The sequence below is a fragment of the Carcharodon carcharias genome, chromosome 10, assembly GCF_017639515.1.
Source record: "Carcharodon carcharias isolate sCarCar2 chromosome 10, sCarCar2.pri, whole genome shotgun sequence".
NCBI classification, from domain to species: Eukaryota; Metazoa; Chordata; class Chondrichthyes; order Lamniformes; family Lamnidae; genus Carcharodon; species Carcharodon carcharias.
In genome coordinates, this window is record NC_054476.1 from 152,789,645 (window position 1) to 152,801,721 (window position 12,077).

Sequence of the window (12,077 nt, forward strand, 5' to 3'; positions counted from 1 at the left end):
ACTTATAGTTTCTTGCTTTCTTTCTCCCTTCTTTTTTGAATGAGTTATATTTGCTATTTTCCAATCTAATAGAACCTTCCCCGAATCGAAGGAATTTTGGAAAATTAAAACCAATGCATCAACTATCTCACTAGCCACTTCTTTCAAGACCTCAGAGTGAAGTCCATCCGGAACTGGGGATTTGTCAGTCCGCAGCCCCAACAATTTGCTCTATACTAGTTCCCTGGTGATTGTAATTTTCCCAAGTTCCTCCCTCCCTTCCATTTCCTGATTTACAGCTATTTCTGGGATGTTACTTGTGGCCTCTATAGTGAAGACTGAAACAGAATACCTGTTTAATTCATCAGCCATCTCCTTACTTTCCATTATAGCACTTTCTATAGGACCAGCACTCACTTTGTTAACTCTTTCCTCATTTAAATATGTATAGAAACTCTTTGTATCACTAGCTAGCTTTCTCTCATACTAATTTTTCCCTCCTTATTCATTTTTTTGTCATCCTTTGCTGTTCTTCATATTCTTTCCAATCTTCTGACCTGCCACACGTCTTTGTGCAATTATAGGCCTTTTCTTTAAATTTGATACTGTTTTCAATTTTTTTAGTTAACCACAGATGGTGGGCCCTCCCCTTGGAATTTTTCTCTCATTGGAATGTATATATTGTGCGTGTTCTGAAACATCCCTTTAGAGGTCTGCCACTAAACTTTTATTGACCTATCCCGTAACCTTATTTGCCAGTTCACTTTAGCTAGTTCTGCTTTCATGCCCTCATAATTGCCCTCGTTTAAAATACTAGTTTTGGACACACTCCTTTCTCCCTCAAAACGAAAGTAAAATTCAATCATATTATGATCTCTGCTACCTCGGGGTGTCTTCATTAGGAGGTTATCAATTAATCCTATCTCACTGCCAGGTCTAGCGTAGCCTGCTCTCTGGTTGGCTCCAGAAAGTGCTGTACTAAGAAACCACCCCGAAAACATTCTATGAACTCATGTACGCTACCTTTGCCCATCTGATTTTTCCAGCCAATATGTAGATTAAAACTGCCCACGATTATTGCTGTACCTTTCTGGCAAGCTCCCATTATCTCTTCTTTTATACTCTGTCCTACCACGTAGTTACAATTGGGGGGGGGGGGGGGGGCCTGTACACCACTCCCACAAGTGACTTCTTGCCTTTATCATTCCTCGTCTCAACCCAAGCCGCTTCTACATCCTGGTTTCCTGAACAGAGCTACTGCTCCACCTTTTCCCAACTTCCCGTCCTTCCTAAATATCACATACCCTTCAATACTGAGGTCCCAATCTATGTCATCCTGTAGCCACGTCTCTTTAATGGCTATCAGATCGTGCTTATTTATTTCTATTTGTGTCATCAGTTCATTAGATTCTTAAGTCTTTCAATCTGATAATCTCATTCTTTTGAATTGGATGTATTTTATTTTCAAGGATCAAGTGGGGAAACTGAAGAGCTGGGGTCAAGTACCTTGCTATATTAATTCCCAAATGGCTTGGGGTTTTAATCTGGTTTGGTTTAATCGCCTCTCCCAGGTAATCACATAACTTTCAGGTGGGGTGGAGAGTGCCTGTATTTTGATGAACAATTGTAATTGTGTGGGACGACTGGATGGAACACCTCCCACCCCAAGACAGTCTTTTCCTGTCCTTCAATGTTCTTAAAACACGCTCCATTTGCAGATAATTTGGGCATTAAGAAGGTAAGATACATAAAACAAACTCTAGGTTTGCAAGCCCTTCTTCAAAAGGCAATTGCATCAGTGAGTTCAACCAAGTTAATTCTCCTCTCAATTCTAATGGAAAAGGTTGGTGCCAATTTAAAACAGGAATCCTATTTTGCCTTTACACACACTGGTTATTGGAGGAATTTTGTTCCTTGTTCTTTGGGGAACATCAAAATTCTGAAATAAAAACAGAAAGTGCTTGAAAAACTCAGCAGGTCTGGCAGTGTCTGTGGAGAGGGAGAGAGTTAATGTTTCAAGTCCAACATGACTCTTCTTCAAAACTGAAGAGAGGTGGAAAGGTGATGGGTATTATGCTGTTGGGGCGGGGGGAGGAGTTGGGAAAGAGGTGGGATAAAAGGGATGGTCAGGGATGGGTTAGAGGGCATGGGAGATTAAATGCCAAATATGTCATGGAACAGAAGGCAAAGGGAATTGTAGTGGTTGTAATAAAGAAACAAAACATAGATCCAGAGTAGATGTTAATAACAGAATGAAGGTCAGCTCAGTCTGAAAGGAAAAACAAGATAGAGAAGGGCACTTGGCAAAAAAAAAGGACAGGGTTCCTGGTCTGAAGTCATTGAACTCAATATTGAGTCCAGAAGGCTGTGAAGTGCTGAATCAGAAGATGAAGCGCTGTTCCTCCAGTTTGCATTGGGCTTCACTGGAACACTGTAGCAGTTTGAGGACAGAAATGTAAGCATAGGAGCAAGATGGTGAATTCAATTGTCAAAGGACCAGATGGTTGAGGACATGTTTGCAGACTGAGTGGAGGTGCTCTAGAAAGTGATCATCCAGTTTGCATGTGGTCTTTCCAATGCAGAGACAACCATGTTGTGAGCAGCGAATCTAATAAACTTAAATTGATACAAGTACACATAAATCGCTGCTTCACCTGGAAGGAGTATTTGAGTTCTTGGACAGTGAGGACAGAGGAGATAAATGGGCAGCTGTTACATCTGATGTGATTGCATGGGAAGGTGATGTGGGAAGAGGATGGGCTGTTGGGGGTGACAGAGTGGACCAGGGTGTCGGAGAGGAAACAGTCCCTTCAGAATGCTGACAGGGAAGGGAGGGGAAGGTCTGTTTGGTGGTGGCATCACACTGGAGATAGCAGAAATGGTGGAGAATGATCTTCTGAATACGGAGGCTGGTGGGGTGGAAAGCGAGGACCCTATTGTGGTTCTAGGAGGGAGGGGAAGGAGCGAGGGCAGAAGTGTGGAAAATGGGTTGGACACAGTTGAGGGCCTTGTCAACCAAGTGGTTGGCAGGGGGAGGGGAATCTTATGTTGAGGAAAAAGAGGGAGTTGGAATCGTCATTGTGGAAGGGAGCATCATTAGATGCGACAAAGAAACTGGGACAATGGAATGATGTCATTACAGGAAGCAGGGTGTGAGGAAGTGTAGTTGATCTAGCACGAGAGTCAGTGAGCTTGTAATAAATATTAGTAGGCAGCCTCCATCGTCATTTCTGGGGACATAAGTCAAGGAAGAGAAGGGAAGTGTCAGAGATGGACCACGTGATGGTGAGAGAAGGGTGGAAATTAGCAGCAAAATTGATGAATTGTTCCAGGTGAGAACAAGAAGTGGCACCAATACAGTCATCAATGTGCTGCAAAATAAAGAGTTTTGGGTGTGGACCACAGTAGGACTGGAACAAGGAATTTTTGACATACCCCATGAAAAGACAGGCATAACTAGAGTTCATGCAGCTGCCCATCGCCACACCTTTCACTTGGAGGAAGTGAGAAAAGTTAAAGGAGAAATTGTTTTCAATGAAAAAAAACAAGCTCAGCCAGGCAGAGGAGAGTGGTGGTGACTAGGGGCTGTTTGGGCCTCTGTTGAAGGAGGAAGCAGAGAGCCCTCAGATCCTCCTGGTGGGGGGATGGAGGTGTAGAGGGATTGGGCGTCCACTGTGAAGAGGCAGCAGTTCGGGACAGGAGACTGGAAATTGTTGGCATAACATAGATGTCAAAAGAATCACGAATGTAGGTGAAAACAGATTGGACAAGAGGAGAAAAAGAGAGTGTCAAGATGGGAAGAAGTAAGCTCAGTGGTGAGCAACAGACTGAAAAGATGGGGTCTACCAGGACAGTCCTATTTGTGGATTTTGGCAAGGAGCTGGAAGTGAGCTGTATGGAGGTGTAGTTGGGAAGCTGTGGAGAGAAGATCACCAGAGGTGATAAGGTCAGTGACAGTCCTGGAACAATGGCTTGATATGTTTGAGGTGGGGTCATGGTCAAGAGAGGTAGGAAGAAATGTCTGAGAGTTGGCGCAGCCTCTGCAAGGTAGAAGCTGGGACACCAGACAACAACAGCATCACCCTCGTCTGATGATATAGTCAAGATTAGACCTGAGAGAACAGAGTGCAGCAAGATCAGATAGTGACAGGTTAGAGTGGGTGAGGGAAGCAGAGAAATTAAGACAGCTGATGGCACGCCAACAGTTCTCAACATAAAAGGTCAAGAGTGGGTAAGAGGCCAGAGGGAGAGGTCCAGGTGGAAGAAGAATACTGGAGATGAGTGGAAGGGTCTGTTGAACAGGGTGTGGCAGGGAGGACTCCTGCCCAAAGAAGTGAGCACAGAGGTGGAGCCAAAGGAATAAATGTTCAACATCATGCCAAGCCCAAAATTCTTTGAGTTTAGGGTGAAAGGAGATAAAACTCAGTTCTTTGCTGAGCACAGATTGTTCAGAATTAGAGGGGGGAAGGTCAGGGGTTTGTTGAAGACATGGCAAGAGATGGGATGAGAGGAAGGGATGGGGTCACAGGGAAGGGGAGGAGGGATTCAGAGGAGCGTCTGTACCCATAAGCTCTTGGAGCTTGCGTTCCTCAACACCTGAAAGGAGGAGAAAAAGTTTCTTGTTAAGGCGTGGGATGAGATGAAGAATGAAATGAAACTGGGGACGAGGCCAGGTTTCAGATAGGGTGAGTTGGTGCTGTTGGAGGGAGGGGTTGAGTATGTACATGTGGTGATGCACGGCACTGAATGTGGATCTCAGAATATTGCGAGAACAGCAGTCCAAGGAACGCTGTATGTCCCAGAGATACCTGTAATCCTTGGAGGGTTCAAAACTTAAAGGATAGAACTTCAGTTGGAATCCACATGGGGCAAGTTGGAGCCTGAGACAGCCACTGAGGAAGGAGATGTGGCTGTGAAAACAAGCTTTGGTAGACACCTTATCAAACACCAGGAGGGAAATGGAAAGCAATGTGAGAGAGACAAATGAAATCTCGAGAGAAGATTAGAACTTCTCTTCCAGGACTGCCTACCTTGAAGAAATGGTAGTGAATTAGACACTAAAATAAAAGCAAAATATTGTGGATGCTGGATATCTGAAATAAAAGCAGAAAGTGCTTAGCAGGTATGGCAGCATCTGTGGAGAGAGAAACAGAGTTAACACTTCAACAGTCCAACGTGACTTTTTTGGAAACAGAGAGGTAGAAATGTGATGGGTTTTATGCTGCTGAAATTCTAAAGTGTAGCCGATTTATTTTTATTTTTTTCAAATAGCGATTACAAATTGTACACTGAGTTATATTGGGTCTTTTGAAACAGAAAGAGTTAGCCACCAACATGAGATTCAACATTCCATTTTGATGCAGCCTCTCAGTCTCAACCAGGTTGGCAAGAGGGCAAAACACAGATAAAGGATTCCGAGTGGCAAAAAAAAGCAAGTCACTCTCTTAACACAAAATGTTCCTTGGCCCCTCTGCATACAATGCATTTGCAGCTTCTGCTGCATACTCCTTCACCCCATGCAGTCCAAGATCAATTAGGATTCCAGGCAGTTTGACACTGCAAAATAATGCAAGCTGTTGATCCACAGGAACCAAATATTCCCACCAATTCCCTCCTGTTCTGCCAACACAATAGAAACAAATAGTTCTTACTTTATGTGCAGAGACACAAACTATTTCTAATATGCCTGTACCAAAAGCTACTTGTGCATCAGAAGCATGATGTAATAAGTACTTGTTGGCATGAAAAAAACATTCGAGATCCATCATCCCATGATCCATCACCAATTCAGATCTCCAATCATTGAAGTGTTGCTTAAAATCATCACATGGCTGTTATGATTTGCATTTCCTTTGGGTCTTTGCTCACTCTAGAGGTGAAGAGCGGCAGGATGGATGCAGGCCATGAAATATTGGTTCAGCTATGTTGCCACCTTTGCAATGGCACCCTAACAGGTAGACTCTCAGCAGAAGATTTTAAAATAAAATCTCGTTCTGATGTTTTCTGGACTGTCAAACACAAATTTCTGCTCAATACAATCCAGGACTTTGATGAAAATTATTTTGCTAATTCATTTGTTTTCAGAATATAGACAAAAGTGGCAAGGCCACATTTACTGGCCCACTTTAGAGCACAGTGAGTCATAAGGCTAGTGTGGGATTAGAGTTAAGGGTAGGGATGGTAAATTAGTACAACTACCTGACAACTTCCAGAGTTCATTTTTCCCAATACTGGTCCATAAATAATCCAAATTATTGAATCTGATGTCACAACTGCTCCTACACCATACCATATATAGAAACTGAAAAAAAGCCATGTATACATTAGAGATGATGGCCTCTGTGCATTTTAGTAATAAAATGCTAAAGAAAATCTTTATAAGTGGGTGTAAGATTTTGTTATTCATTGGCCCACAAAGGAAATCGCCCTCATGGTAGAGGCTGCAATTTATCAGAGTACATAGCCAACATACCCACTAATATTTTTTTGTAGTGAACTATTTAAGTGCAGGGACACAAATTATTTTGTACAGGTGGGTGCGTGCAGTAACTTGAAGGAGCCAACTTGTGCACTTACTGCACAGGAACTTTTGGGTTGCGGTGTGGCTCTGCAGCTTAGAGGAAACATTGTATATAACTAACAGTTACTTGGAGACAAATACTCCATTGCCAATGTGGCATCTTCTAGGTGTCAGAAAAGGCTCATCTGCAGATCTTTATCTGTGTGCGATCTCAAAGCAAGCATTTATTTGAGCAGAGGTATAAATACCACTAAACACAACAATTCTAGCGTTCAACATTTGAGGTGGCCCCTTTAGTTTTGCAACATCATTACTGGTTCAGAGACATGGCTTTTAGAAAATATCAGGTAAAATATAGTTTTATAAACTTGAGTTTAAAAAGGCAGTGTAAGGAAAGCAGCAAGTCTAAATAATACTTTGCAGTCACCTTGCTAAGGATCCGAATGATTTGTTTAATCTGTCCATGGGTCACTCGCTTACTGATACAGCCAAAGACAACGAGGGCTCTTGGTTGAAGAGATGGGTTGTACTGGAATGCAAATCTATGTAGAGTGAGAAAAATTAATAAAGTACGAGACAAAGCTGCAATAATACCAGACAATGCATTGTGCAAGCACTGACCAGCCCACAAGAATTGGGGCGGTCAGTGGTTCAATACTCAGCTGATGCCCAATAGCCAATCTCACCAAGCTGCTAATATGGGTCTAATTCACTCAACTCCCATCCAACCCAGGGAGGAAAAATCCACCTAGTGCTCCCAAATGCTGCTGCAAAGGCCGCACACAGCAACCTCAGAGCAGGTTTGGGCTTGTATGCTCTCCTCCAGGAGGAAAGATCACTATGTGGCAGATCCACATATTCTGGAGCCAGTGTTTCTCTCTGAAACCATGGAGTGTATTATTTAAGAGCCATCCTTCTAGGGGAAGGTGGATTCTCCTTATAGCTATTAAAGCCTTCCGTAAACTCATCTTAATAGCAACCACAGTGATGGAGAAACTATTGGAAGCAATTCTGAGTGGCAGAATTAATCTACACTTGGAGAGGCAGGGGTTAATCAAGGAGTCAGCATGGGTTTGTTAAGGGGAGGTCATGTCTGACCAATCTGAATGAATTTTTCGAAGAGCTGACCAGGTGTGTGGATGAGGGCAATGCATTTGACATAGTCTACTTGGGCTTCAGCAAGGCTTTTGATAAGGTCCTGCATGGGAGGCTGATAATGAAGGTAAGAGCCCATGGGATCCAAGGCAATTTGGCAAGTTGGATCCAGAATTGGCTGAGTGGCAGGAAGCAGAGGGTGATGGTCGAGGGTGTTTTTGTGACTGGATGCCTGTGTCCAGTGGTGTTCCACAGGGATCAGTGTTGGGTCCCTTGCTGTTTGTGGTATATATAAACGATTTAGACTTGAATGTAGCAGGGTTGATCAGTAAGTTCGCAGATGACATGAAAATTGGTGGGGTAGTAGTGAGGAGAATTGCCTTAGATTAGAGGGGGATATAGACAGCTGGTCAGGTGGGCTGATCAATGGCAAATGGAATTTAATCCAGATACTTGGGCAGGACAAAAAAGGCACGGGAATACACGATGAATGGTAGGACCCTGGGAAGTACCGAGGGTCAGAGGGATGTCCACCGGTCCCTTAAGGTAGCGGGACAGGTAGATAAGGTGGTTAAGGCGGCATATGGGTTACTTGCCTTTATTAGCCGAGGCATAGAATATAACTACAGGGAGTCTTCGCTGGAACTGTATAAAACGCTGGTTTGGCTACAGCTAGAGCATTGCATGCAGTTCTGGAATCCGCATTATGGGAAGGATGTGATTGCACTAGAGATTGCAGAGGAGATTTACCAGGATGTTGCGTGGGCTGGAGAGTTTGAGTTATGAGGAGACATTGGATAGACAGGGGTTATTTTCCCTGGAACAGAGGAGATTGAGGGGGGGAACATGATTGAGGTGTATAAAATTATGAGGGATATAAACAGGGTAGACAGGAAGGTACTTTTCCCCTTGGTGGAGGGGTCAATAACCAGGGGGCATAGATTTAAGGTAAGGGGCAAGAGGTTTAAAGGGGATGAGAGGAAGAATTTTTTCACCCAGAGGGCAGTAGGAATCTGGAACTCACTGCCTGAAAGGGTGGTAGAGGCAGAAACCTTCATAACATTTTATTAGTTTTTGGATGTGCAGTTGCAACACCATGGTATACAACACTATGGGCCTAGTGCTGGAAAATGGGATTAGAATAGTTAGGTACTTGTTTGACCGGCATAGACTCGATCAGCTGAAGGGCCTTTTTCTGTGCTGTAGGCCTCTATGACTCAGTGATGTCAAAATGCTGTTTCAATAAGTTTACTTTTATAACCTCTTTCAGCTCCAATGCAGAGCTTGGAATAGCAAGAAATCTTAAATTGCTCAAGGGAAATGGCCAACTGCTAGTCAGAGTTTTTTGTACCACTTATAAAGATGTAGGACAATGCATGCTTCTGCACTGAGAAGGGTGTTCAGTAGAATTAAGTGACATATTTGGCTAGGTGACACCATCAAATATTTCATTGCTTCAATTGAGAAATAGCAGAGATGCAACGCATTGGAGCATTGTGAAATGGTGGGACACGTTTGTTCCCTCTGCTCCACTCTCAATTTCAGCCACCAATTTCAGTATTCCAGGGCACTGGAGACACAGCCTGATGACGCCAGCAGAAGGGGCAAAATCGAGAGAGTAATTATACTAAACAAATCAAAGAATCATACACTACAAACATCAGGAAAAAAAGTAACTAATTTCTTGTACAATGTGCAGACTAATAAAACCTACTTTTGTGCTAATTCTGTCCACTGGTCCAGCCACTTGCAGGTTGGTATATCCCTCATACAGGCCTGAAAATAAATCATGGATTATTACAACTTCACAACTCTGACAATCAAATTCTTTGGAAATATCATATATTATGTTGCCACATTAGATAACATTTTCCCCTATTGACCTTCATTAATCTGGGAAATTTCCTTTGAAAAACTTTATTTGATCACTGCCTAGTCAACACACAACATCCCCTCCCCACTAACCCTATTAAATACTAACCTGGTGATACCCATTTTTTAAATATATGACACTACTACTTAGATAATTGGAGATCACAAGTTTAACTATTCCAACTACACACTAATAAAGTATGTCAAAGCATAAACTGACAGCCAAGAAAGTTTAATATTGAATGCACTCTTGAGGGATGGGCCACACACTGAAAAAGGCAACATCAATTATTCATCTTGGTTTACATTTTTCAAACAATGGCTCCAGTTAATTACAACTGACACTTTGAAATTGGCACAAGCCAATGCAAATATCTGCTCATAACAATAATTTGTTTCCACACTGATTGTCAAGTAGAATAATTTTCAAAATGTTATTGGAATTTATTGTAGAATAATAGTGGGGTCTGTGTGTGTGTGTGTGTGTGTGTGTGTGTGTGTGTGTGTGTGTGGGGGGGGGGGGGGGGGGGGTTGGTGGGTATGGGCTTAAATGAATTAAAGACAGCTGATCTGAAGACTTTGATGTAAGAAGAGAAGCTAGGTTCGAAATGCTGAATAGGTAAAGTTTTAGAATGTGAGGTGTAAAGGGAACATTTGCATTTTTAAATAAACAAGAGTAACACTAATTCAAAAGATGGGGTGAAATGTTACACCTAGCCAGAAGACATTGAGCAACACTGTATTCATTTTTCCCAAAGGTTACTGGTAAAATTAGTATCTTGATAGATTTTTATTATTAGAGAGGTAAAGTCCAAAGACATACTGAAACAATGGGAATTTGCATTCAGGAGGAAAGTGAAAAACAAATGTGAAAAACCTTCAGCATCTGAGCCTCAAGTTGTTGTCTACAAGGAAAAACTAATTTTGAATTCGACTGTCTAGGGTGCGTGCTTTGCCTGGGTCTGTTTAAATCAATGTTTTACTGTTGCCTTAATGGAGGTCTAACTGGGGTTAGATTAACTAGGGGGGCTAGGAGTTATCACAGTAGTAATTTGTAAACATATGTATGTGCTTAAAATCATTTTTTTAATTAATAAAGGTTTAATTTATGGCATGCATCTCGAAATAAATACAAATTGCAAAATAGCTGTGGCAGTTGTTTCAAGTTGCCCACTGGGATTTGAACAAGTCAGCATTTACCCTCCGCTGTGCCATAGCAATGATATTCAGCAACACACCCACTTACTACAGTGAAAAGAGGGTAACGAAATTAGCTTTGCAATTTGAAAATGACTGAAGATGAGCACGAGTTTCAAAAAAATGCTTCAGTAATTTAAAATATATTGCATAAAAATACATACACCAACAATACTCTACCAGATACGGAAATAAGTGGACAAAAATGACCTCTGGATGTTTTTCCTTGTTATCTCCCAGTTAAAGCAAACAACTTTCATGCCTTCACTTAAAACCCAAACATCCATCTTGGGCTAAGTGGGACCTGGTCTTGGGTGCCTGCCAAGTCATGGTAGAGTGTTTCAAACTCTACTTTCTCCTTCCATGAAGGGCCTTGCTCCCTTCTTCCATGGGTTGGCCAAGTCAAGTTCATATTTAGAGGTGTGGCAGACAGGTGTCAAGCTGTGTTCTGCTAGGTGCAAGTGCATACTGTTACAGTAGTGCTCTACGTCACAGTCATTTCATCAGCTTTTGCATTATATCTGACAGACTTGTGGAAAAACAACAAGCTGTTCACAACTATTAAATATGCCCATTGATTCAAAAATTGAATCTTATTAATCATCTATAAGGAGCCTAAATAATACAAGTTTATTTCAGCATGGGATTTGTTGCTTTGGATCAGATTCTTTACTGACTTGTGCCAGAATTAATTATTCTATTAAGAGCTGGATGTTTTTCTGCATTTGTGACTGTAAAGCTGTTTCTCTCTTACCTCCATTATTTCCAACAAGGCTTCAGTTACAGTTTCTAGGGAAGTAAGAGCAAAAGTCTCCCTCTCGTAGGATCCAGGCGAGAAGGAACGATCCCGATAGCTGGATCGGAAAGCAATCACAGCAGCTGATTTGACTTTACTAATTCCAAAGAGCAGATAGAACTTGGGCAATGAAAACTCGGTTAGACTGAGCCTCAGCACTTGCTTAGTCTCTTCTGTTAGGAAGGAAAGGAAAATTTGGTTTTCAAACTGTAAAGCACACTCACTCAAAAGTTTGCAAACTTATTTAAATACGTAAACCAAAAAATTCACTGGGTGGGATATTAGCATATAAAGGGCTTAATGTGTTCATGACAATCCTCTGAATGCTGTAACAGTCATTATCCAGTCTACTTTAAATGACATTGCTTCTACCGAACACGAGACAGGCAACTGTTTTTAGCGTGGTTCTCGGCCACAGCATTCAATACATCTAATATGCCCAAAATGTCTCAGACAGTAAGCAACACCTTCAAATGCAGAGTGACAGTTCAAATGAGTCCATTTCTAATAAAATAATTGTACTCTGAAAATTCTTTACTAAATTACTCCTTATGACTTCTCTCCCCTCATCTTTCACCCCCTAATTAACCTCCCGCCCTTTCCTTATAGCTGGGATAT

At 42.0% G+C, this 12,077-nt stretch overlaps 1 protein-coding gene across 5 annotated transcripts in view; it reads right to left on the bottom strand.

The window, feature by feature from the left end:
- Positions 1 to 12,077, bottom strand: part of nf1a (neurofibromin 1a) — a 292,673-nt gene that overhangs the window by 46,533 nt on the left and 234,063 nt on the right. For all 5 annotated transcript variants that reach the window (XM_041198253.1, XM_041198251.1, XM_041198250.1 and 2 more), the window contains 3 exons: positions 11,418 to 11,632; positions 9,309 to 9,370; positions 6,927 to 7,041 (listed from right to left, as the gene is read on the bottom strand). In XM_041198253.1, the coding sequence (XP_041054187.1) occupies positions 6,927 to 7,041; positions 9,309 to 9,370; positions 11,418 to 11,632 (392 nt within the window). The remainder of the gene's footprint in view (positions 1 to 6,926; positions 7,042 to 9,308; positions 9,371 to 11,417; positions 11,633 to 12,077) is intronic.